Source organism: Poromitra crassiceps (genome assembly GCF_964638095.1).
Source record: "Poromitra crassiceps genome assembly, chromosome: 1".
Taxonomy (NCBI): Eukaryota; Metazoa; Chordata; class Actinopteri; order Beryciformes; family Melamphaidae; genus Poromitra; species Poromitra crassiceps.
The window spans coordinates 12,271,070-12,297,929 of NC_139623.1; the positions used below are offsets into that span (position 1 = coordinate 12,271,070).

At 43.8% G+C, this 26,860-nt stretch overlaps 1 protein-coding gene across 1 annotated transcript in view; it reads right to left on the bottom strand.

Annotated features, from left to right (window-relative positions):
* Positions 1-1,343: 1,343 nt before the first annotated feature.
* The window catches only part of epb41l4b (erythrocyte membrane protein band 4.1 like 4B), a 41,003-nt gene continuing 15,486 nt past the window's right edge, over positions 1,344-26,860 (bottom strand). Inside the window, exons 6-23 of the mRNA XM_083636277.1 lie at positions 25,889-25,941; positions 25,156-25,276; positions 21,192-21,279; positions 20,890-20,978; positions 20,699-20,768; positions 20,412-20,581; positions 14,240-14,355; positions 13,503-13,533; positions 13,303-13,336; positions 12,842-12,945; positions 11,169-11,296; positions 6,094-6,218; positions 4,601-4,714; positions 4,433-4,485; positions 3,830-3,943; positions 3,499-3,619; positions 2,186-2,319; positions 1,344-1,730 (exon numbers count right to left, since the gene is read on the bottom strand). Of these exons, the coding sequence (XP_083492403.1) occupies positions 1,667-1,730; positions 2,186-2,319; positions 3,499-3,619; positions 3,830-3,943; positions 4,433-4,485; positions 4,601-4,714; positions 6,094-6,218; positions 11,169-11,296; positions 12,842-12,945; positions 13,303-13,336; positions 13,503-13,533; positions 14,240-14,355; positions 20,412-20,581; positions 20,699-20,768; positions 20,890-20,978; positions 21,192-21,279; positions 25,156-25,276; positions 25,889-25,941 (1,729 nt within the window). The 3' untranslated portion in view covers positions 1,344-1,666. The remainder of the gene's footprint in view (positions 1,731-2,185; positions 2,320-3,498; positions 3,620-3,829; positions 3,944-4,432; positions 4,486-4,600; positions 4,715-6,093; positions 6,219-11,168; positions 11,297-12,841; positions 12,946-13,302; positions 13,337-13,502; positions 13,534-14,239; positions 14,356-20,411; positions 20,582-20,698; positions 20,769-20,889; positions 20,979-21,191; positions 21,280-25,155; positions 25,277-25,888; positions 25,942-26,860) is intronic.

Below are 26,860 nucleotides of genomic sequence, written 5' to 3' on the forward strand. Positions count from 1 at the left end.
CAAGATATCAAATGGGGGTCCATGGTCTAATTTGTGTCAGTTTGGGGCTCCTTGATGGGGAAAGGTTTGAGGACCACAACTGTAGGCGTAAAGGTAAATGGAAGTCATTATAGTGTAAGTCAGATAGTGTTTCTGACTTGGTGTAGGCAAAGGTATTGCATTACTGATTAAAATTTAAAGCAGGTCGACTGTAATGGGCGATATCTTCAACACAATCTTGCTGTTGGCTCTCTCTTGCTATTGGCTCTCTCTTACATCAGTAGTATTTCTATCAAGGTTCACAGGGACACACACTATATATAGCCTGTTTATCCGTGCCATAGCCTTTCCACGGCACCTTGTCTTAAGAAGATAAATTGTCCGCTATTACTGAAGTAGTTCAGTGAAGGACAGAGCATGTGCAATTATCTCCTGACTCATTGTGGTGTGATAGGTGTGTGGGGAAGAAGCAAGTAAATCAGTGATATCCTTTATAACAACATTCCCTCACAGGCTGGGTGAGGCCTACATACTACAAACACACAGCACATAGGGTGAGGTCGATCCACATTCCCATGTCAGTGCAAAGACCAAAGATGCTGCAAGATAAAATTGTCAAACTGATGATGTGGTATTTATTAAGATCCAACCAAGGCCAAAAACAACAGAATAGACATGTACAGTAGTACAGTGACAAATCATATTCTGGCTTAGGTGAGGTGATGACAACACGAGGATGAAATGAAGTCATCAAACAGCAGGGTTATGCTGACCTGAACATATCTGCTCATATGAGACCAGCTTTTAACTTTGGGAGGAAAACCCAGATTGAATATGGCTGTAAGTGCTCCTCATGACAACCTATAATAAAGAATGGCTGTGTCCGGCTGCGACAGCAGCAGTGACTGTGGATTTGTCCCCCTCTAGTGGGCAGATTGAGACTGCAGCTGCCAGCACACAACAACATGAGCCTGTAGTAGTCTAATCCTGACTCATCATCTCCTCCTAGGGCAGCATTCAGTTCACTTTCAATTCACTCAGTTCAGGAAGTGGAGATTCTTGAAAAACTGAAAGACTGCAAAACTTTTGGCATATCAAAGTATAGTCATATCCAACATTATAAGAAATACAGCAAGGAAATAAGCATTTACAATACTTGCTCTATCATCAGCATATTAATTACAGTTTCTATTTTGAACTAGTTGATTTGAAAGTGACATGGCTTTCATTTCAGCCTTGCTCCATACACAAAGTGTAAAGATCAATGGTAACAGCCCGAACACGTCCACAGCCACTGTGTGAAACATGGACATGTTCACCAAACCTAAACATAAGCCCAAAGCAAATCAAATACATATTCCATCTTTGAACATATTATTCATGCAGGCAGCACCAGTCATATCAGTAGCTTGTCTGTGAGTCAGTCAGTCGCTCACTAAGTCTGATCCCATCTCACTGTGTGATGGTGTATTACAGTATTACAGTATTTGTGAATATAAAGAACGGTCCCTCTAAAATAACAATTAAGCAAAGTACCTTTATGCAAATATACAGTATATTTGTAAATGCTGGATGTATATTATGCAAATATACAAATGCCGATTGCAGCCAGCATCTTTGGGACTTCAGTTTACGCCTCCACTTGCTGTGCCCGGCGATGATGTCACAGGGGTTAAGGGTCAGGGTCTCAGAGCTCTGTCATCAGGAGGGCCCTTAGTAGCTTTTCTCTGTCCAACCTCATCTCCTCTCCGCTATACACGCACACGCATGCATACATACACACACACACACACACACACACACACACACACACACACACACACACACACACACACACACACACACACACACACACAGACAGACACACACACGTCAGAAAATGTAAAAACAGTAAAAACAAACATAGGTATATATATATGTGTGTATGTGTATATATGTGTGTGTATATATATATGTGTGTATGTGTGTGTGTATATATATATATATATATATATATATATATATATATATATATATATATATATATATATATATATATATGTTGCACAACTCTGCCTGTTTCAATTCTCAAGGATAATTAAGTTGTTACTCCTTCTTTGCCCTCTACACCAATGATTTTCTAGAAACACTTTTTTTTCTTTTTTGAAGAGGAACAGGTTTTAACAAAGATGAATGTGTCCCAGAGAGCAGAAGGGAGGTGTGTTACCTGTCGGTATGGGCAGCAGGGTTAGGGACCAGGTGAGGAATGGAGCTATGGTAGTAAGAAGGGGAGAGGTGGGGGGAAGGCGAGGGAGAGAGGCAGCATGGACTACTCGGCTCCAATGCTGGCATTTTATCCACCTGGAAGCACATGCATGTATGGGGGCACGCGCACACACACACACACACACACACACACACACACACACACACACACACACACACACACACACACACACACACACACACACACACACACACACAACACACACACACACACACACACACACACACACACACACACTCCTGTTTACTTAAAGTCGAGCTGAACCCAAAAATGACTTTTCTTTCATTTTAGTTCAAATACCTGGGTATTCAGTGCACCTATTTAATAATGTATGCCAAAAAAATCACAAAAATCTAATTTCTTTAGTTTTTCACACTTTTTCACATGAAAAGTTCATTTTTCAAGATTTCATTTATAACAGTAATCTACAGTTTGCTGACATCATCAAGAATTTCACACGTGATACTTGTACCACGGAGTGACAATAAAAATCTTGAATCTTGAATCACCTAGTACTATCACATTTCTACCCCATTTCAACCAATCATATCACGACATGGCAGCTGTCAATCAAATCTTCATTTCAGGATAATTTTCTCTTCCAAATGAAGGAGAAAATGGTGCCTAGTGCCTGTAATCTGGCAGAATTTCTAGCCCATAAACTAACTATTAACTTGGCCAATTGTATGGAACATACTAAATAAATCAAACGGTAATGTCTGAGAATGCAAAGAAATGTAACTGGTTCGTTAAAACTCGCATTCCAGGAATATTGTATTTACCACAATAGCGATAATGGTCCGCGCCTGAGAGCCTGGTTGTCAGGGGTCGCCCCTCAGAGATTCCATGCGGGCGGGCAGCACCCATGCATCGGATTGCCCGCTCATTCCACACAGAAGCAGCTGGCTGCCTGGTACTCGGCGGATCCCACTCGCGTAGCACGACAACACGCTGAATCCCACTCGATTTGGGGGTGGAACATGCCAGGATTGGCCAATGCCAAAGCCAGTCCTCAGAATTGTCAAATCAAATCATCGACATGCTACTATGACCCGCCTCTCAACCTATCATCTCAGACAAGTTATGTTTTCAGTCTGAAACGGACTCCGACCCACGTGCCACTTGGGCTCTGAACGGGTTCAGTTCGACTTTAAAGATAGCACACACTGAATTAAACATTTTCACATGTGGAGTGCAGTGCGATAAACAAATATGAATTATTAATGGCTTGTGTGTGTGTGTGTGTGTGTTACCAGTGGGTATATGGGCGGCTGTATCTGTTTGTCCAGTGAACTGTTGGATCCAGACTTCCCTGTACTCTGGGAAGAGATTGCTGCAAGGGCTTCTGGGAGATTATCTTCATCTTCATGATTACTGATGACCAATAAATGGAGAGAAATATGGCTGTATGAATCATACGAGCAGCAGTTTACGCTGAAAAACATGTCCGTTTGAAAGAGTGAAGCATTTTGCTGCAAGTAAGTGAGAAGCAGTCAAGAGTGCAATGATCTGCCCATAAGAGCAGAAGAGCTGCTAGGGACAGCTGCCTTCAACATAGTAAGCAGAAGTCCTCTCTCTACTCACAAGCTGAACTGTCTGACGAGCCGTTTCCTGCGGTTGCTGTTTGGGTTGGCTTTGGCCTGCAGTCTCTCTGCGGTCAGACTGGATGCGTGCGAGTCTTGGGAAGAGCTGGGATATCTGAGGACACGCACACGCACACGCACACGCTAGAGTAACGCAGTGAGTTACACAGGAAACATGCAGCCACACAAACATGCAGATAGTTGGCCAGGGCTGGGTGATAATGACAAAAAACAAATATAGTTTAGACTGAATGCCTGGATATTGATAATGTGGTGATATTTTGGGGATGAGTATTCCTGCTTTCATGAGATATTTTCATACAAGCAAATCTTTGAAAATTATTATGTTTAATATTATGTTATGTTTAATCATCAGTAATAAGTAATGTGGATATGATGAGCAGGTAAAAGCAATCATTGTTCATTTTACTCAGTCAGTATACAGGCTTATAAGTTCACAATCACTTTACTGTAACGCAGCCTTTAAGAGCAGGAAGAAGTCAAATTAAGTTCCACAATATGACAATATGATATCTAGTCTCATAGCACCGTATCAATATCATACGATATATTGCATTACATACAGTAAAGGTAGGCTACTGACCTGTCGTTGAGGGTCTCGTTGGAGTTCTTCCCTCTAGGTGTCACTGGAGCTTCCTTCACCACAGAGGAGAGGAGGCAGACAATTAGCTTCTGGACTACAGCGCTAGTGCACACCACTGACCTAGTGCACACACAAGCTGGGTGGAAGTCAGTCCATTGTGGTACTCACCCTGAACGCCGCCTCCATCTGGGCCTTGAGGATGTTACACTTGAGGTGATCGGGCAGCACCGCCGGGGAAGCAGGAGGGTGCAGAGACTTTTCAGACAGCTGCTTCTCCTCCCCCTGGCACAGGTGGGAGAGGGACACAGGTGGGAGAGGGACACAGGTGGGACAGGGGAAAAGGTGGGACAGGGGCATAGGTGGGACAGGGGAAAAGGTGAGAGTCAGGGAGTTCCCCAAGCCCCGGTAGCCGGCGATTTCTCTGCCTACTGGCCTACCGGTTACTTTATACACTGTGTAAAAAAAATTTACAGTTCACCTGAACGCAACATACAAGATACCCGCTGAATAAGTGTCCAAATGTTCATGTCATTCTGGCCAATACTCCACTTCTGCTATAACATTTCAGTCTGGAATATCTTTCAAAAATCTTTATGACTAAAAGGCTAAAAGTAATCTCATGTGTAAGAAATGACTGTTCTACATTGAAGTAAAAAATGTAAATAATTGACTTGTTGGTTTTGGATTTATTTAGCTTCAAGAGTGCATTTTTGTTCTTGTGTGACCCTCAACACAGGCTTTGAGAATCCCGGGCCACTTACTGATACTTCTGCTTAAATTAACCCACTCATATTGTGGTTTATTTCAAGAAAAACATTTTGGCTAGTGGAAATTCTAATTGGCTGGTAACTTCTAGCAGCCATATTGGCAGGTGGCCAAAAAAGCTAATTTCAAGCCCTGCAGGGAGAGCAAGTGGTGACATAGGAGTGAGTGAGAAAAGGATCAAATATTGGTGTTTAAGACTGAATAATGACATCACAACTGTTAATTTAAAATGAGTTATTCCTCTAAACCTGACTTCAAATGCCCCAAATTTTTCCACGCCAGCGCCGTTCGGCCCCAACCCTATTTTTTTGTGGTCCTCTCTATCATCAAAGTTCCTGGGTTACGGCATGACAATATTTGTTCGGCCCCCGGCAACAATCTGGGTTTCTCATGTGGCCCCCCATGAAAAATAATTGCCCACCCCTGATCTAGCCTCTTAAATTGGTTCTCAAAGTGAACCAGATTCATGCATTTTAGTTTAAAATGTACATATTTTTCTTACAGGGGGCATGGCCCCCCGAACCCCCCAAGAGGGTCCAAGCAAGGTCTATCCACCACAATCTCTCCAAATCCTGTGGGAAACATAGTTATTAGTATTTTCTTTGTTCTTAAAAATATACATTGCCTGTTTGTGTTTTGTAATATGGATATTGTTTTATTTATAATTAAATTGAGCATTTGGCCTTTATAAGAATGTTTATTTGTATAATTTCAATTGTCACACTCATGGATACATATTTGAGGTTTGTTTATTAATTGGGAAAAGGACCACCGGAACAAACGCAGCGAACATGATCCGGCTACTTTTTCAATCTGACTGGCTACTCAAAAGTTTGGGGAACTCTCTATTTAGAGGAATTTGACTGCGTAAGTGGAACACACTGACAGTGTCTGACCTTGTTGTCCATGTTGAAGTGGAGCGAAGGCCAAGGGGAAGAGTCACTGTCCGACTCCAGAGCCTTGAGCAGAGACTGAGACAGCTCCAACTCATCTGCCGGGCAGGAGGAAGGGGCTCTGTGTTCTGATACACGAATACACACACACACACACACACACACACACACACACACACACACACACACACACACACACACACACACACACAATCAGTATATACATACTACAAACACCATCGGGGCTGTGTTCTGATACACACACACGCACGTGCACACACACACACACACACACACACACACACACACACACACACACACACACACACACACACAACGGCGTAGGTTTGATTTGGAAAGTGGTGGGGACATTTGGCAGGGGACCCCCCTAGGCATGCCCCCCGGAAGAAGATTTTATACATTTTAAAGTAAAATGCATCAATCTGGTGCACTTTGAGAGCAAAATGAAGAGGCTAGATCTACTGTATGAAGAACTACACACATCATTATCCTCTTTACTATGATGTGGCTTTACAATGCTCACAAAAAATGATTGTCTCCTTATATATTCTGCATGCAGAATTCAGTCAAGTCTCTCTCACTCTTAATTAAGAACATTCACATATCCAAAAACACAGACTGAACCGACATATATCTTTGGATGACTCTCTCTCTCTCCATTTATTTAATGACCAAACACCGCAGCACAGCAGGGAAATCAATGTAATGTAGCTTATATATTCAGAATATCAGAACTACACATGCGCCTATTCCAACAGCAGAACAGCGTAACAGTCCGGCACAGCTGCTAAATCAGAGGTGTATCAGTGTAACGCTATGATCAGAGGTGGCTCCTTCTTACAGCCACACTCTGGTAAAAAGTGTTCTATCAATAGTAGAATTACATGCAAGACCAGGTTTGTTGCATGTTTTGAAGTGTCCTTGTGGACTGTGTGTGTTATGTGGGTAAAACCACAAGAGAGCTAAAAATCTGCATGTCAGAACACAAGAGCACTATTAGGAACAAAGAGGAAAAGTCTTCAGTGGCGAGACATTTTAATTCTGCTGGCCATGATGTGTGTTCACTCAGGTTTCAGGGGATTGAAGTTGTAGTACCTTCCAAAAGAGGGGGTGATAGGGACAGAGCTCTGCTACAGAGAGAAGCTTTCTGGATCCACACGCTGCAGACAGAACACCCTAAAGGCTTTAATGAGGAGTTGTTGCTGGGATGTTTCCTCTAGGTACTTTTTAACTTTACTTCATATTTTTCTACTTGCATTGTGTCCACTTGACCCCCAGTTTGTATATTCATGTTTCTGCCTGTTCTTTGTGAAGGGCTATTGCAGGGGAACATATCCGACTGGACCTTCATTAAATTATTTCTATATGTAAATTCTTTACTAGAAATAAGTATTTGCTATGTACATTTTCTGTATATTTTTTGTAACTATTTTGATGTCCTTATCTGTGTATGCACACCTACACCTGGTAGCTCTGATTGAATTATTGAATGTAGTTCCGGTTTGATTGTATTTATACGCCATTTCCGCCTGACTCAGCACAACGCTGATGAAGGCGACCTGCTGAAACGCGTACGTTGTTGCTGTACAAGACCTTATTAAACGCATAAAGGACATTCGTGAGTGCTGGCCTTTTCTCCTTTTAAATCAGAGGTGCCCAAATTCTTTCATGCAGGCCAAAAAAATGATCTGGATGGAGGCCATGGGCCAAAAATAAATATTCTTACGTGAAATTACATTAGATTAAAATGTATTAGAATTGATAGACAATTTACATTCTAAATCTAAAATAAATTCTCCAAATAATAAAAACGATATTAGAACTTTTATTAAAAATTTGTATTAAAGTTAGATTTAGACTTGATTGGAAAAAAAAACTAAAACATTTTCAAAGGGAAAGACACCTTTCTGACAGAAACTCAAGGTGTGTAGCCCTAACCCTACCCATAGTACCCATTCTCATTCAGATATCTTGAGGTGAGGTCAAGGGACCCCTTTGAAAATGGCCATGCCAATTTTTTTCCCTTGCCAAAATTTGGCCTAACTTTGGAGTCCCACCCATCCCACCCTAAACCTACGCCCACACACACACACACACACACACACACACAGACACACACACACACACACACACACACACACACACACACACACACACACACTTTACTCAATGTAAAAAAAAAAATGCATAAAGGGAACTTCAGCCTATAATACATGTCAGGGTTCCCACACATTTCCATGACTTTTCAAGGATCCATAATAGAACTTCCATGTAATGTGAGGCAGTGACTCTGAATCAATACCAGAAATGATTGAAAATGAAAAAATATGAATATAAATTACGGTACAGGATACGTTAAAATCGACATATCAGAGCTATGTTACAGTATGTCAACAGCTACAGAAAACAAATTTGTGGAAAAACGTAGACGTTTTTTCTCTCTTTTATATATGATTTTTCATTTTATTTCACAGACTACTAGACACACTACGTACCGAATTTTGTGTAATGTATGTGTTCAAAAGGACAACAAAGACCTTCTAGGATCCTTTGTAAAAACAACAAAAAACAATCATTAAGTATTTATTGATGCCCCCATTCCCATTCCTTTGTTTGCTTTCGTGCACCTTTTGTCCTGTGTTTTTTGTATGTCATTTGTGTTTGTATTGTTTATGTATGTTAACTAGGCATCTCACATGCTCGATGCCGTAGCTCGGCTGCTGCATGGCCTCACCTGCCCTATTGGCGTGCGCGGGTGTGTGTGTGTGTGTGTGTTGCTCACTAAATGTTATTGCGTCAGTGATGTCACAATGCCTCCTTGTGTGTGTGTGTGACATCACTGATCAATCTTGTCAAAATGCCTTTGTGTGTGTGTGTGTGTGTGTGTGCGCGCGCACACCCTTATGACATCACTTTTGACATAATCACTGATGACATCATCACTGACGACATGACTGATGACATCACATCATTAGCTAATTGTCCCTCCCTCTGGCCGTGATGCCCTGAGATCCCTAAGGCCACCTTGGCAGTGCCCTGCTACCAGCCTGCTACTGTCAATTGCATCAGTGGTTTCATATAAATCGCTCTTCACGATGTCAATAGAGCAATGGCCTTTGTGCCCTGGGATGTGGCCTTGTGCCCTAAAATAATATGCGATGCTAAAGGCCAAATGGCCTTGCCCCTAAAATAACAAAATTCCCACCTTGCCACATACTAAATGTTATATATAGATAGATGTATTGCATGGGTTTAATGTCTAGTCCATGGAAGATTATTGTAACAATTTCATTACACACAACAAAATTCAATTACTTTTCCAAAACTTTCAAGGATTTTACTAACGCTAATTCCATGATTTTTCCATGCCTGGAAAATGAGATTTTGAACTTCCATGTCTTTTTCAGGTTTTCCATGACCGTGGGAACCCTGACCTTTGCAGACAGCCAGTGTGCCCTGATACCTCTTCATGAGTGTGTGTGTGTGCGTGTGTTTGTACTCACTGCTTTTGGAGTGTGTATGACAGAGCGTGTCATGGCTATGCGTGTGTGTGTGTTTGTACTCACTGCTTTTGGAGTGTGTATGACAGAGCGTGTCATGGCTATGCGTGTGTGTGTGTTGGTACTCACTGCTTTTGGAGTGTGTATGACAGAGCGTGTCATGGCTATGCGTGTGTGTTTGTACTCACTGTGTGTATGACAGAGCGTGTCATGGCTATGCGTGTGTGTTTGTACTCACTGTGTGTATGACAGAGCGTGTCATGGCTATGCGTGTGTGTGTTTGTACTCACTGCTTCTGGAGTGTGTATGACAGAGCGTGTCATGGCTATGCGTGTGTGTGTGTTTGTACTCACTGCTTTTGGAGTGTGTATGACAGAGCGTGTCATGGCTATGCGTGTGTGTGTGTTTGTACTCACTGCTTCTGGAGTGTGTATGACAGAGCGTGTCATGGCTATGCGTGTGTGTGTTTGTACTCACTGCTTTTGGAGTGTGTATGACAGAGCGTGTCATGGCTATGCGTGTGTGTGTTTGTACTCACTGCTTCTGGAGTGTGTATGACAGAGCGTGTCATGGCTATGCGTGTGTGTGTTTGTACTCACTGTGTGTATGACAGAGCGTGTCATGGCTATGCGTGTGTGTGTTTGTACTCACTGTGTGTATGACAGAGCGTGTCATGGCTATGCGTGTGTGTTTGTACTCACTGTGTGTATGACAGAGCGTGTCATGGCTATGCGTGTGTTTGTACTCACTGTGTGTATGACAGAGCGTGTCATGGCTATGCGTGTGTGTTTGTACTCACTGTGTGTATGACAGAGCGTGTCATGGCTATGCGTGTGTGTTTGTACTCACTGTGTGTATGACAGAGCGTGTCATGGCTATGCGTGTGTGTTTGTACTCACTGTGTGTATGACAGAGCGTGTCATGGCTATGCGTGTGTGTGTTTGTACTCACTGTGTGTATGACAGAGCGTGTCATGGCTATGCGTGTGTGTGTTTGTACTCACTGTGTGTATGACAGAGCGTGTCATGGCTATGCGTGTGTGTTTGTACTCACTGTGTGTATGACAGAGCGTGTCATGGCTATGCGTGTGTGTTTGTACTCACTGTGTGTATGACAGAGCGTGTCATGGCTATGCGTGTGTGTGTTTGTACTCACTGTGTGTATGACAGAGCGTGTCATGGCTATGCGTGTGTGTGTTTGTACTCACTGTGTGTATGACAGAGCGTGTCATGGCTATGCGTGTGTGTTTGTACTCACTGTGTGTATGACAGAGCGTGTCATGGCTATGCGTGTGTGTTTGTACTCACTGTGTGTATGACAGAGCGTGTCATGGCTATGCGTGTGTGTTTGTACTCACTGTGTGTATGACAGAGCGTGTCATGGCTATGCGTGTGTGTTTGTACTCACTGTGTGTATGACAGAGCGTGTCATGGCTATGCGTGTGTGTTTGTACTCACTGTGTGTATGACAGAGCGTGTCATGGCTATGCGTGTGTGTTTGTACTCACTGTGTGTATGACAGAGCGTGTCATGGCTATGCGTGTGTGTTTGTACTCACTGTGTGTATGACAGAGCGTGTCATGGCTATGCGTGTGCCGTCGGTGATGGTGGTGGACCTTTCCAGAATACGGGGTCTCATTCTCCTCAATGCTGAACTGGTCTGAACCAGGACCACTTAGAGGGTAACTGAAATATGTCAAATAAATGGTGGTCATCTCACTTCTAATCATATCTCCCACTTCATGACGCAAAGTTTTCAGCTGGTTTGATCAACAAATACCATCCTGCTTTAGTGGTGGGAAAAGACCATTTGACACAAGTTAGTCACAGTATAGAAAACAGCGAAGGACAGATCCTACCCATTGTTGCAATTAAACATCTTGTTTATTTGACAAGGCAATATATGGCAACATCTCTAAGGCGTAATGTGATTGGAGTAAACAATAAAAGGCAAAACAGACACACTGTCAGCATCATGAGCAGCATGAGCAAATATTATGTAAACCAATGCAAATTCATAACCTGATATTACACGTTAATGTTAAGTTCAGCCAAAAACCTAATTTTGAAAGCAGAACAGTGGCATCTGGTCCACTTTCACATTGAACTACATGCTGTACTTTACTGATACAAAGGATTAATGACTGTGCCAAGCAGCTTATTCCCTAACCCAGCATGTTTACAGGAGTGGACCCACCTGTGTGTGTATATCTGTCACACAATTAGCTCACATAGCACAAACTACATCTTACATTCAAGGGACCCTGTGTTAAGATCACAAGCATCACTTTGTATGACTTAGATTAAAGAGATTTAGTTCATCTAGCCATCATGAGATTTCTTAGGCATAAAGGGAAATTTGATCTTCCTGGCAAATGTATCTTATAAGAATTCAGGCATTAAAACACGTTGGGGATTACAAGCACATTTACACAAGCAAACAAAGGCACAGAGCAATTAAACTTGGTCCTATCTTTATTGCTTTTGTCTTCTACTCGTCTTCTCTGTATGATAAGGCCCTTTATGGGATTCATCATTACGAAGGTGGAGAATGAAATATAAGAGGGGATGTGGCAAATGTGTGATGACCGTGATGGTGTATCTATCAACACATCGGTCTGATGATGACAATGACGATGACGGAGACAATCTTTTTTCCTTTGACTCTCATCGACGGAGCGCGTCTCTCTTTGGGGCAGTTTCAGTCTGTGTAAGTGTCAGTGTTAAGGGCCTGGGTTGGGAACGACGGAGGCCGAGGTCAAAGTGCGGTCATGACCTTATCCCTGTAAACCACACTGATGGATCCTGGGAAGGCGCCGCTGGTGCGCTCCGGCATGGAAGGACGACGCGGTTCAGGACTCGCAGCCTCGCCAGAAGCCCTGAACATGACAGGGAGATGGAGGACGGACAGACAGACAGGCAGGCAGGCAGGCAGGGAAGCAGACAGACAGACAGACAGACAGACAGACAAGCACATGAGGTCTATGAGTGACATGAAGTGTGATGAAAAACAGACACTAGAGAGAGCCCAAGAGAGGAGGAGCGGAGAGCGCAAGAGGAGGGAGCAACTCTAAAAATAGAAATTTGCCCTCCAGTCAATCTGTGCTCAAGGACCCCTAAGACAGATGGTACACGGCTCATCCAAAAGCAATCTCAGAATCATCTCCCATCATTTTTTTGCTTGTCATCCAGTCATTGTAAAAGCTGCTCTCATCTCCCCGCCGGTCTTACCTGTGAGGCGGCGTGAGTCCAGAGTGCTGCAGGTACACCGGGGGTGTGAGGGCAGGGTGGGGTGGGTGCCAGGGCTCGTGGCCAAGAGGAATGTTACACTGGTACTGGACAGGGGAGACAGACGGATCGGAGAGATGCTTCAATTAGCCACCAGATTAAGCGCACGCGTGTGTGTGTTTGTGTGTGTGTGAGAGAGTGTGTGTGTGTGTGTGTGCGCACGCACGAGAGTGCTCGTGTGTGTTGGCATGTATGTTTGTGTTTGTTTTATCTTTTTAGGGTGACCTCATAAGACCAGTCCAGGGACAGCAGATATAAAATAGCCTTCTGGCTCACTCTGGCGCATTTACATTTTATGTTTATTAAAGTGCACTGTCCCTGTTAATTAAACCTGAAAAAAAAAGAAAAAAAATGTATGTATGTATGTATGTATGTATGAAGGTGGGTTGTCTGAGGTAACTCACTGGATGTCGGCTGGAGTCGGGGCTGGCGTGGGAACTGGAAAAGAACAAAAATAATATATCAACCCCCATAGATTAGCACACAACCTGATTATAGAGCAGACATTTGAATAGATGAATGAACTGCTCATTAACGGCGTGATTGAATTGATATGTTGATTTGTTTGCCTGTGTGTGTGTGTGTGTGTGTGTGTGTGTCTCACCTGATATGTGGTGGCTTGGCCGGAGAAATGGCTGCAGAATGAGAGACGGAGTCAATATATCAGCTCAGAGTCTGTGCATTTGAGATGTTATTGCGATGGAGCTCAGGTATTACCCACTTTAAAATCCTTATTCATTGAGGTACTTTGTATTCAGTGGCTGGCTGGCTGTTTCTATGCCAATATATAAAAGGTGTCTGGATGCCAACACAGTCTGCAGTCTGCGCTAGATTATTTATGTAGGATGGATTAGGTCGCGATAGAGGGTTGTGGACCAGTGAAGCCATTGTTGCCCACAGGAGGAGGGAATTCTGGAGGAGTGGAGTGTATTTACAGTGAGTGTAGTGCGGATGCCGTGCATAAAGGTCAACTGATACCATTTTGTTCTGACCAAGTGGAAAGGTGACATTTAGGCTTGAAAAACCGAGTTAACAAGTTTGAGCACTTTACCCAAAATAACAATGCTGAGCACGGCAGGCTGCTGCACTGAACAGAACAACCTTTGTAAAGCCTGATACATTTCAAAGCCATTGTTGTCATCTAACAAAATGACATGATCCCAAATTAATTTGGCTGTAGAAAATTTCAGCACCATTGAATACACCGCATTAAAACTCTATTCTGATATGTGTGACCTTTACGGATAACAAGCGCCGGCCCTTTAAGGCCAGCACAGGTATCAGGTATTGGTGCATTAATTGTTAAGTCATGCATGTTTTGGATTTGCTGATATGACTCGCCTTTGCCCATAGAGTGTGTGTGTGTGCGGGAGGGGTATCGCTTGCTTGGTCTCCTCTCAAATGTGCTGGCCCTCCTCAGTCTACCACCATGAGTGGCCTGGTACTCTGTCTTACCACTGAGACAGAGAGAGAGAGAGAGAGAGAGAGAGAGAGAGAGAGAGAGAGAGAGAGAGAGAGAGAGAGAGAGAGAGAGAGAGAGAGAGACACACACACACACACACACACACACACAGAGAGAGAGAGAGAGAGAGAGACAGACAGAAGCAGTGTGGAAGAAAGCCATTATAATTTCAACTACAGTCACAATGCAACAGTAACCTCAAAGAAGAAATGCACGTGCCTAAAGTCAAGCCAAACTGGCTAGCAGCAAGCCAAAGGACCCCACACTAATGTCTGTTAGCAGACTGTTCACTCAGAAAGCTTGTTCACACTAATGTCTGTTAGCAGACTGTTCACTCAGAAAGCTTGTTCACACTAATGTCTGTTAGCAGACTGTTGACTCAGAAAGCTCGTTCCGCCTGCAGAGTTTCCCACAGAAGAGTTGTTAGGCCCGGTGGCATGTATCTTTTGACAGCGAGGCGCGGACCAGCGACAGACTGATGGCAGCATTAAGGTAGGGACCTATAGTTTCTGTGATAACAGGACCAGCGACAGACTGATGGCAGCATTAAGGTAGGGACCTATAGTTTCTGTGATAACAGGACCAGCGACAGACTGATGGCAGCATTAAGGTAGGGACCTATAGTTTCTGTGATAACAGGACCAGCGACAGACTGATGGCAGCATTAAGGTAGGGACCTATAGTTTCTGTGATAACAGGACCAGCGACAGACTGATGGCAGCATTAAGGTAGGGACCTATAGTTTCTGTGATAACAGGACCAGCGACAGACTGATGGCAGCATTAAGGTAGGGACCTATAGTTTCTGTGATAACAGGACCAGCGACAGACTGATGGCAGCATTAAGGTAGGGACCTATAGTTTCTGTGATAACAGGACCAGCGACAGACTGATGGCAGCATTAAGGTAGGGACCTATAGTTTCTGTGATAACAGGACCAGCGACAGACTGATGGCAGCATTAAGGTAGGGACCTATAGTTTCTGTGATAACAGGACCAGCGACAGACTGATGGCAGCATTAACTCATTCATGGCCAAAGACGTCTTTGACGTGTTATCAGGAATAGCCCTCCCAGTCAATGACGTGTTTGACGTGTTTTTGTTTTTATTAGTGCAGCGCGTAGTTCAAACACTTCCCCAGCCTGTGACATGTTATCAGGTCCCTAGCCTCAAAGCCAAGCCGACAACACGCGATCAAACACATACCGCAGCTGTTGTTTTGAAATGAGCAGGAGGAAAAACAGAGAAACGCGCTTCCTTGTAGAGAGGAGAAACGCCATTGAAACGCCCCTCGGCGCGCTGCACTGCTCGCCTTGCTGCAGGGCGAACCTGGATTGAGTTGTTCGCAGTAGTCAAACCCGTGACGAACATGATCGATCCGGTTCCAGCGCCTGGTCCCAAAGCCAAGCCGGACCCGCTCCTGTGTCAGCAGCATTCGTCCCAGCCCGAACGAGAGGAGGAAAACGATGCGAGGCAGAGGAGGCTAGACGCTGATCTCAAACCAGTTTGGTGTTCCCCTCCTATGCTAATTTGCGGGGGAAGGAGGTGCGATCCAGCAGCAGCTGTGGACAGAACTCTCTCTCTGTGTGTGTGTGTGTGTGTGTGTGTGTGTGTGTCTGTGTGTCTGTCTGTGTGTCTGTCTGTGTGTCTGTCTGTCTGCACACTCACTCACACTGAGTAAACTAAACTGTATTGTTGAATGTAAAAAAAGCACTTCATGTATATATATATATATATATATATATATATATATATATTTTTTTTGTCATTTGTGTCATAATGAATAATATTTACATGTCTGATGTCAATACAGTTCAAAATAAAATAATTGAGAGCGAGTTCTGCCTGAGATTGTGTCTTTTACAAAAATTGCCTTTTCTGCTGTTTCTCTTCTCCGAGAGACCTTTTTGGTGAAAACAGGGTGTATATACCGTAAATTCCGGACTATAAGACGCACCGGTCTATAAGCCGCGGGACCAAAATTGACTATTTTTTTCTTCTATAAGCCGCACCGGTCTATAAGCCGCGGGTGTTTTGATGTTTAATTACCATATGAAAGGGTTCGTGCACAGAGAGGAATGTCGGGAAAGAGATCGCTGTTTGGGGAAGCTCCCATTTATTAACATTTCAACAAAACAAAACAAAAGTCAGGTCACTAATCCCCAGACAAAATCACACAACAATAGGCTATATGTGCAGCAAACCTGTAACCAGAGAAGTCAAGTCACTAATCCTCGTCTTCCTCTTCTTCCTGCGTACTGAAACCACCAAAGTCCTCATCTTCAGTGTCGGAAACGAACAGGTTCAGGGTGGCTTCGTCAATCACTCTCCTCTCTCCTTCATTGTCACTCAAAACCAACGAACTCCTCTTCATCACTGTCGGCATCGAACAGCCTCTGAAGCCTCTGACGGCCCTCAGCGCCAGCTGTGGCGGCGTCATCCTCTTCATCCCGCAGCAGTCCAGCGTTTTGGAACCCGTTGGTGATTGTGGATGTTTTCACACTCCTATAATATTCCGTGATCTTCCTTTGTGTGAATTCGCCGAAGTTTGTGATTTTCTCCTGGTAGTCGGGAGGGAGTTGTTCAGTAGTTCTCCCCCGGACGGACAGTCCCTTTCGTCTCATGAATCGGAAGCACCAAGATGGCCCACCTCTGAAATGTTCAATTTTCATCTCGGTGGCGACTGTTTTGGCCTTCAGTCGGATCTGCACCGTGGAAACGCCTCGGCCGTCTGCTCTCTGGGTCAACACCCAGTCCTCAAGGGAATCTTCAAGTTCCGGCCATCTGCTTTTGTGGCCTCTGAAGGACTTTTTTGTCTTCTTACACTGAGACAGTTCCTCCTGCTGCACCGTCCAACGCCTCACCATTGACTCATCGATGCCCAGGTTACGCGCGGCTGCTCTGTTTCCCTCTTTTAGTGCGAGTTCGACTGCTTTCAGCTTGAAAGCTGCTTCGTGTGAATTTCTGCGTACCTTCCCCATGGTAAGTGAGAGAGAGACTGCTCGTCTTGTTGTGATTCCGGGCTGATGAACTTTGCTTACCGTAATTACCATATGTAAGGGTTCACGCACAGAGGGGATTGTTGGCTGTTTGAGGAAGCTCCCATTTACCGTATTACCGTAACATTTCAACAAAACAACATAACACAACACCTTTGTTTATTTCGACAGTGCACACAGTGTCCGCGGTGTGGTGAAAAGAGGGCAACAGAGGAAATTAAAACAGAAGTGGATTTATAGGTAGAAAGAGTGCTAAAAAAGAGAGATTTTATTTGTATTTGAATTTTTTTTTCTGAAAAAATCCATAGATAAGCCGCACCGTTATATAAGCCGCAGGGGCCAAAAAACGGGAAAAAAGCCGCGGCTTATAGTCCGGAATTTACGGTAAATGGCTATAAGTAGAGTACAGAACATGCTAAAAGCTCACTTTTTTTTCTCCTGGTGAACCCAGAGACGTACATCTTCATTTTGAGGTATTGCAAATCACTTTGGTGCTAATAGATAATTTACTGTGGGTCTTGAAAGATGACCAACAATTATGAAAATCTTTGGCCTGTGCTAAATATTGGCAGTCCTAAACTGGCCATGAATGAGTTAAGGTAGGGACCTATAGTTTCGGTGATAACAGGACCAGCGACAGACTGATGGCAGCATTAAGGTAGGGACCTATAGTTTCTGTGATAACAGGACCAGCGACAGACTGATGGCAGCATTAAGGTAGGGACCTATAGTTTCTGTGATAACAGGACCAGCGACAGACTGATGGCAGCATTAAGGTAGGGACCTATAGTTTCTGTGATAACAGGACCAGCGACAGACTGATGGCAGCATTAAGGTAGGGACCTATAGTTTCTGTGATAACAGGACCAGCGACAGACTGATGGCAGCATTAAGGTAGGGACCTATAGTTTCTGTGATAACAGAATCACGGATGGAATTGAGAATAAAAAAAAAAGCTATGACACAGTTTCCATAGGCAAAAAGAAAGAAAGAAAAGAAAAACCCGATGCTTAGGCCCGGGTTGGGTGCAGTGTCAACTTTGGCCTGGTGGGCCACCGAGGCTTGCATTACACTGGGGGAGACCCTGAGCCAAAACAAACTCTGTGACTTAACAGGAAAGACAGTCTGTAGACAGTTAGACACAGGTTATCCATTGACGCCGATATACTGACAACAGACTTTGCACTGCTTTGTTCTCGCTGCTCCCACAAATGACGGGAGGAACCCTTCAAGTGTGAGCTTAAGCTTTGTCCATCTCTCGTAATAGTTTGACGAGAAAACAAACAATATGAAGGGAAAATCTCAGTCGCCATAGGAACAGATCTGTGTAACCATAGATACACTGTAACCATAGATACGCAGGCTTTGTTTTATGTTACAGATTATAGCCCTTATGCGTGCACTACTGCTGCTCACAACTACTATAGCAGAATGTGCAGGCTGGCAGCCTGTGCAGCCCTTCTTTCAAACAGCTTCAGCAGCCAATGGCAGTGGGCGATTCATAATGCAGTGTGTAGTGGTCAGTGTTGGGCAAGTTACTTTCAAAATGTAATATACTACATATTACTAGTTACCTTCATTTGAAAGTAATAAGTTACTTTACAATATTGCTGTCTGTGTAGAGTAAACTCATTACTTATTACACTAGTTTTGCATTACTTTCACCAAAATAACAGCAGTAGCAGAATGACATCGCTGCCCCGGAACCATCCCGGAAAATAATTGTAACCGTCTTGAAGTCAGTGTAAACCATCCAAAATTCTAAATGTTATCCTTTTCTTTGTTATTGTCATCTATCGTGGTTATTTGCATAAAAACACACAATTTAATTAGGAGATGATTGCATCTTTATTTAAATATGTGCTTTGATTTAAAAAAGGTAACTCAATTTGTAACTTGTGTTACTTGACAAAGTAACTGGTATAATATTACTCAAATCCTATTAGTAGTAAGTTATATTACTGAGTTACTGCTAAAAGTAATATATGTAAGGGATAATGTATAGTGAGCCGGTGATTACTGGGGAAATAATGACCGACAGGTGAATGATTGAGCCCGACGCGCAGCGGAGGGCTTAATGATTCACCTGAAGGTGAATCATTAAATAATGAGAAAAGGAACAATTATTGATGGTTAAAACTGAATAATGACATCACAACAGTCTAATCCTAATGCTAATTTAAAATGAGATATTCCTCTAAATCTGTCTTCAAACTGCAAAAGAGAAAAAAAAAAACGGCCAAAAAAGTATATATATATATATATATATATATATATATATATTTTTTTTTACAGTGCACCTGAACGCAGATACCCGTTGAATAAGTGTCCAAATGTTCATGTCATTCTGGCCAATACTCCACTTCTGTTATAGCATTTCAGTCTGGAATATGGAATATCTTTCAATAATCTATGATTTAGCTGCTAAATTGTCAAATACTGCCGTCTGCTCGCTACCCAGGCACTTACGTATGTACTTCACCTAACTAACTTAACCTAACTAACTATCCGGTGTGCACAACATTGTCAGACTAAACTCCGGCTGACACCCCAAAAACCTACAATCCGCTACAGAAAAATGTATATCGATTGTTTATTAACTGGCCCCTGGCCTTCTATCATTTCACGAAAGTGGCCCCCGGGCAAAGCAAGTTGAGTATCCACACAGCGGAAGGTGATCCTCAGAATTTTTTTTAACAATCAGAAGTGGGCCTTAAGTTTTTTTTACCTTTTTATTTATACAGGGGGGGTCTCACTGAGAGCAATGGTCTCTTTTTCAGGAGTGCTCAGTTCACATTCACACACACATTCACACGTGGAAGCTGCCCAGTACAACCACAGTCTGATCTGCTGCCCACTGATCAGCTCCACTGGAGTGGTTGAGGTCAAGGGCCTTGCTCAAGGGCACCTCAGTGATGGTAATGAGGGAGGGGCAAGTGCTGCCTTTTCACTTTCCTCACCCAGATTTATCCTGCCGGGCACACAAGCTCGCTTCTCTCACCTTTAAGCCACCACTGCCCTAAGTAACAAAAGCTTAAGAAGCCCTGCCCTACCTGAATCTGAAGCGCGAGCCGAGCCGTGTGAAGTCGCTGCGGTTGGCCTTGCCGGCTGCTGGCTGGCGTAGCCGGAAGAAGGCGTGGCTCTCCACCGCGCACTTCCACAAGTGTTTGCAGCTCTTGGAGCTGGCCAGCTGGAACACAAACGTGTGCTCCTGCTCCCGACCCTGGACACACACACACACACACACACACACACACACACAGCCCAGCTACTGTTAGCCGCTTCACAGCCGCGCGGCTTTAGCGTGTTCCTGTGCAGGCATGTGTTTGCCATGGGATACCTGATCATCGTCTTCCACCACCACCAGTGTGAGCCGACTCTTTCTGAAGTCCAGACGAGTGATCTTGGGCCTGGATGATACACAGAAACATACAGATGCACATGAAAACAAAGACGGGATGCAAGAGTGCCTCGAGCGTGAGTGTTCTTTAGGGCAGATGGGATGTTTAGGAATGTGGGTGATACATTTACCAAAAGAAGAGGCCAATTTTGCTTGATCCCTCAAATACCAAGATGCCGGTGGGAGTGAGACCCAATGCATATTCTCCTCCATCTCTGCCCTGAGGACAAAACACACAATGAATTCAGAGAGCCAAATGCCTGCAGTTACATCTATTGCTCCCTGTGTAAGGAGACAATACAAACAGGAAGCACCAACAGAAAGAGAACTCAAATATCGACAGTACACACTTGTATTACAGTGAGCACACATATATACAGTGGGTATACAGACATTTGCCAATTGGGATGGTAAAACACACACACACACACACCTTGACAAAGTGCATATCGACTCCATAAAGCTCCAGCCATTTGCATTTGTTGAGGAAGCAGATCTCTGCCTGAGACGGGCTCTTCCCCCTGAGGACATAAAATGAGCAGCGATGTTGAGATTCACAACAGACACATCGTCACTCACGCTGTCACCTCGGCTGTGACACTTGGTGTGGCACCTTACTCTAAATGAGGACACTATAAATAACGAGCGCTTCGTGCATGTGCTACCTGATGAGGGCTTTCTTTACAGCAGCTGTGCCGGCTCTAGGGAAATACTTGGCGAATAACGGGGCTGCGTCCCTGACTCACTCTGGCTGTTCTGCGTGCAGGACTGACTGTGTGTGATCTGAACTGTGTGTGGGTCTGTTCTGCATGTAGGACTAACTGTGAGTGATCTGAACTGTGTGTGGGTCTGTTCTACGTGTAGGACTAACTGTGAGTGATCTGAACTGTGTGTGGGTCTGTTCTGAATGTAGGACTAACTGTGTGTGATCTGAACTGTGTGTGGGTCTGTTCTGCATGTAGGACTAACTGTGTGTGATCTGAACTGTGTGTGGGTCTGTTCTGTGTGTAGGACTGACTGTGTGTGATCTGAACTGTGTGTGGGTCTGTTCTGTGTGTAGGACTGACTGTGTGTGATCTGAACTGTGTGTGGGTCTGTTCTGTGTGTAGGACTGACTGTGTGTGATCTGAACTGTGTGTGGGTCTGTTCTGAATGTAGGACTAACTGTGTGTGATCTGAACTGTGTGTGGGTCTGTTCTGCATGTAGGACTAACTGTGTGTGATCTGAACTGTGTGTGGGTCTGTTCTGTGTGTAGGACTGACTGTGTGTGATCTGAACTGTGTGTGGGTCTGTTCTGCGTGTAGGACTGACTGTGTGTGATCTGAACTGTGTGTGGGTCTGTTCTGTGTGTAGGACTGACTGTGTGTGATCTGAACTGTGTGTGGGTCTGTTCTGCGTGTAGGACTGACTGTGTGTGATCTGAACTGTGTGTGATCTGAACTGTGTGTAGGACTGACTGTGTGTGATCTGAACTGTGTGTGATCTGAACTGTGTGTGGGTCTGTTCTGTGTGTAGGACTGACTGTGTGTGATCTGAACTGTGTGTGGGTCTGTTCTGTGTGTAGGACTGACTGTGTGTGATCTGAACTGTGTGTGATCTGAACTGTGTGTAGGACTGACTGTGTGTGATCTGAACTGTGTGTGGGTCTGTTCTGCGTGTAGGACTGACTGTGTGTGATCTGAACTGTGTGTGGGTCTGTTCTGCGTGTAGGACTGACTGTGTGTGATCTGAACTGTGTGTGGGTCTGTTCTGCGTGTAGGACTGACTGTGTGTGATCTGAACTGTGTGTGATCTGAACTGTGTGTAGGACTGACTGTGTGTGATCTGAACTGTGTGTGATCTGAACTGTGTGTAGGACTGACTGTGTGTGATCTGAACTGTGTGTGGGTCTGTTCTGCGTGTAGGACTGACTGTGTGTGATCTGAACTGTGTGTGATCTGAACTGTGTGTAGGACTGACTGTGTGTGATCTGAACTGTGTGTGGGTCTGTTCTGCGTGTAGGACTGACTGTGTGTGATCTGAACTGTGTGTGGGTCTGTTCTGCGTGTAGGACTGACTGTGTGTGATCTGAACTGTGTGTGATCTGAACTGTGTGTGGATCTGTTCTGCATGTAAGACTGACTGTGTGTGATCTGAACTGTTTGTGGGTCTGTCCTTGCGCGGCGTCGGCTCAGTGAAGCGTGGTATATGTGTATGTAATCTCATCCGAGATGGGAGCGATGAGGCTGGGTTAAATACTGCCTGGATTCAATCAAGACCCTCCAGGGATTAATCCCTTAATCCTTCAGGCAGGGCAGAGAGAGAGAGAGAGAGGCAGAGGGGGAGAAGGAGAGAGGGGAGGCACATTGGACTTCAGAGGCTCTTTTGACTGGAAACAGTGGTGCTGAAAGTGACTTCCTCTCCTGCTCAGCACCCAGCTCTTTCTTCTAATGCGAGAGCAAACAGCCCAGGTCAAATCACCGGCTCCTGGCAGCTCTCTGACAAGCTGCTCTGACACAGCAATGGCATTGTGGCAACTAGTGCGGCTGGCAGGAAAAGCTGATGTTGTCTGGAGTTTATTGTGACAAGGCCCTTTATTATAGAAGTAGAAATGGGCTGGATAAAGGCTAATAGCTTTTGCACACCAAGTCCGTATTTCCGTCCGAAATTTGACGCACGAAAAAAAAAAGAATACGACCTCATTTGTGTCAATCATCATTGACACACCGAGTCCGACAATTGACCTATCGCTAAGCCACACCCCGAACGCAGACAAGCCAATCACAGCGCGTGCAGCTCTACAATACACTCGGACATTCTCAGCTTAGAGTTCCATAGAGAAGCACTAGAAAACGTGAGTTTCCTCCGGTTTTATACATTTATAAGTTGAGAAAATGGTCAAACGATGTGCATGGGGGTAAATGCAACATTACGAGGTATCCTGGGAGGCCAGGCAATTGATAATATTAAACTAGTAAACGTTTTTGGAGTTAAATCTGCAAGCATGGTGACAGCGAGATGACAAGTCTTCTCCCTCATTTGGCTTCCATGATCCAAAAGGTATCATAAAATAATCCTGGTAGTCAGAAAGTCGGCAAAATAAAATGCTGAATTATGCGAGTTTCCAGTCATTACGTTATGCGCGCGGAGTTGGTGAAGAGGTAGGGAGGGGAGGCTGGCCAGCGAGACTAGTGAACATGGATTGATGTTTTTTTTTTGCATTGTGGTGTGTTGTTTGTCTTGCTGGTAATTCCTGTACATATAACAACAAATGTATATGTATTGTATAATATTGAAGTGTGCCTTTATTACTTTTCAAACTAGTAATAATGTTACTAATCTTAATGTGTAAAGCGACTTTGAGTGTCTTGAAAAGCGCTATATAAATAAAATGTATTATTATTATTATTATTATTATGTGTTTATAACATCGCCAGACATCAGTCAAACCCTAAAACGAGGGAATTAATCCCGTTCTCCAAATAAATGTGAGGTAGTCTAAAGAGAAAAGATCCAGGAGGAAAACATGATGTTAAAAGCTGTAAGTAAGCTAATGCCTCTGCTGATCTGCTACACCACCACCCATGCATGCGTGCCGTTGTCTTGCTATGAAAAACATCTACATTATTTAACGTTTCTTGATTATACAGAGGTACATGAAATCGATTACAAGGCGCCACTCTTCAATTCGGCATATAGGCTATATAATCCACGGGGACGTTACTCTAAGTGTATGTCAATTCTGGATGTGAGTCGCCTGTTATCCCCGCCTGCTGTCTTCCTCCGTTAAAACGTTTGATTAAAGATTCGCTAAAGCCGTTTCCAGGAATGCACGTATCGCATTTCTTTTTATCGATAGCTTTAAATGTTGTAGGCTACTACCATGGCATAGTGGCGTACTTTCTGATGGCTTCTAGAAGATATCAGGGCTCAAAAAGTTGTGAAGAGCGTCTTGGGATATAACTTTGACAGTGACGGCTGCCATTTACTCTAGTCAGTCTGCCTTATGTTTGTCCGAGTGAGGACGGGGGGTGGGGCTTAGCGATAGGTCAATTACGTCCGTCATTCAAGTTTTCGGACGAGGTTCGATTTTCTGCGTTTTTCGCATCAGTCAATAGATTTTTGCGAGCTGGGACCCGTCTGTGTTTTCAGATGACGGATTAAAAAACACACATACGAAAACAATCGGACTCTGTGTGCAAAGACCTTAACACTGGATTACTTTACCTTTAACCTCACCAGGGGCATCCTGGGGTCTCAGTGGTATAAGGTGGTGCATACGTTATCCTTCTCCCTCCCTCACAATGTTTATTTATATTTCTGTACAACTTAACTACCTAATAAAATAACAAATAATAAATAATAAATACAAATTTAATTTAAAATGTAAAAATCCTTTAACAATATTTAGCCTCACCTGAGTTCCATCCACTTGCCGAAGATGTCTGCCTCCATGGGCTCACTTTGTTTGGGAGTGAAGCGAAACTCTGACACCAGCTCAGGAGAGTGCTCTAATGGATCACAGTCTCCTATCTCACCTGTATGCAGACGCACACCCGGGACACACACACACACACACACACACACACACACACACACACACAGCGACACAGATATGTCAGGTGACTCAAGTCGCACTTAAGTCGCACACACAGTGACTTGAGACTTGACTTGAGACTCTTACTCAAAAGACTTACAACTTGACTCTGACTCGAGGTTTGGAACTCGTGAACAATATTACAATTTTATTAAGGAAATGTCTACTAATAATAATGTCAACTAATCAATGGTGATACCGTATGCTAATAGATAAAGGAGTGAGGATAATACAGTACATGCTTTGAATTCCTTCGTTTTAGCTCTGCAGTGTTCTAAGCAGACCGGATGACATCCAGCAGATGATAGAACCCTCATCCATAAGAGACTTAAGACTTGACTTGGACTTGTGACCAAAGACTTGAGACTTGACTTGGACTTGAAAAAAATGACTTGTGAGCATCTCTCTCAAGAACTCTTTAGTGTGTGCTGAGATTAAATAAACACATAAAATGTTCCTTCTCAACATTTTTACTCAGATTTTATAAACTGAGACGGACCAAATGAATAGCTTAAAAGTATGTTTAGCAAATCTTTGAGTGAGGTCTACTTACTTTGTAAACAATAGGCCCCTAGTTCTACTGAGACATCGTACGGACATTTCAACCTGATGAGAGAAAAAGATGGACACAGGTGTGACGACCGGTTCTTCAAGCATGTGTACATACACACCATCAAAACGACACACATGCTGCCCTACCCACAGGGTGATATGTACATGTTATCATGTTATCAATGCTGCCCTACCCACAGGGTGATATGTACATGTTATCATGTTATCAATGCTGCTCTACCCACAGGGTGATATGTACATGTTATCATGTGATCAATGCTGCTCTACCCACAGGGTGATATGTACATGTTATCATGTGATCAATGCTGCTCTACCCACAGGGTGATATGTACATGTTATCATGTGATCAATGCTGCTCTACCCACAGGGTGATATGTACATGTTATCATGTTATCAATGCTGCTCTACCCACAGGGTGATATGTACATGTTATCATGTTATCAATGCTGCTCTACCCACAGGGTGATATGTACATGTTATCATGTGATCAATGCTGCTCTACCCACAGGGTGATATGTACATGTTATCATGTTATCAATGCTGCTCTACCCACAGGGTGATATGTACATGTTATCATGTTATCAATGCTGCTCTACCCACAGGGTGATATGTACATGTTATCATGTTATCAATGCTGCTCTACCCACAGGGTGATATGTACATGTTATCATGTGATCAATGCTGCTCTACCCACAGGGTGATATGTACATGTTATATGTTATCAATGCTGCTCTACCCACAGGGTGATATGTACATGTTATCATGTTATCAATGCTGCTCTACCCACAGGGTGATATGTACATGTTATCATGTGATCAATGCTGCTCTACCCACAGGGTGATATGTACATGTTATCATGTGATCAATGCTGCTCTACCCACAGGGTGATATGTACATGTTATCATGTTATCAATGCTGCTCTACCCACAGGGTGATATGTACATGTTATCAT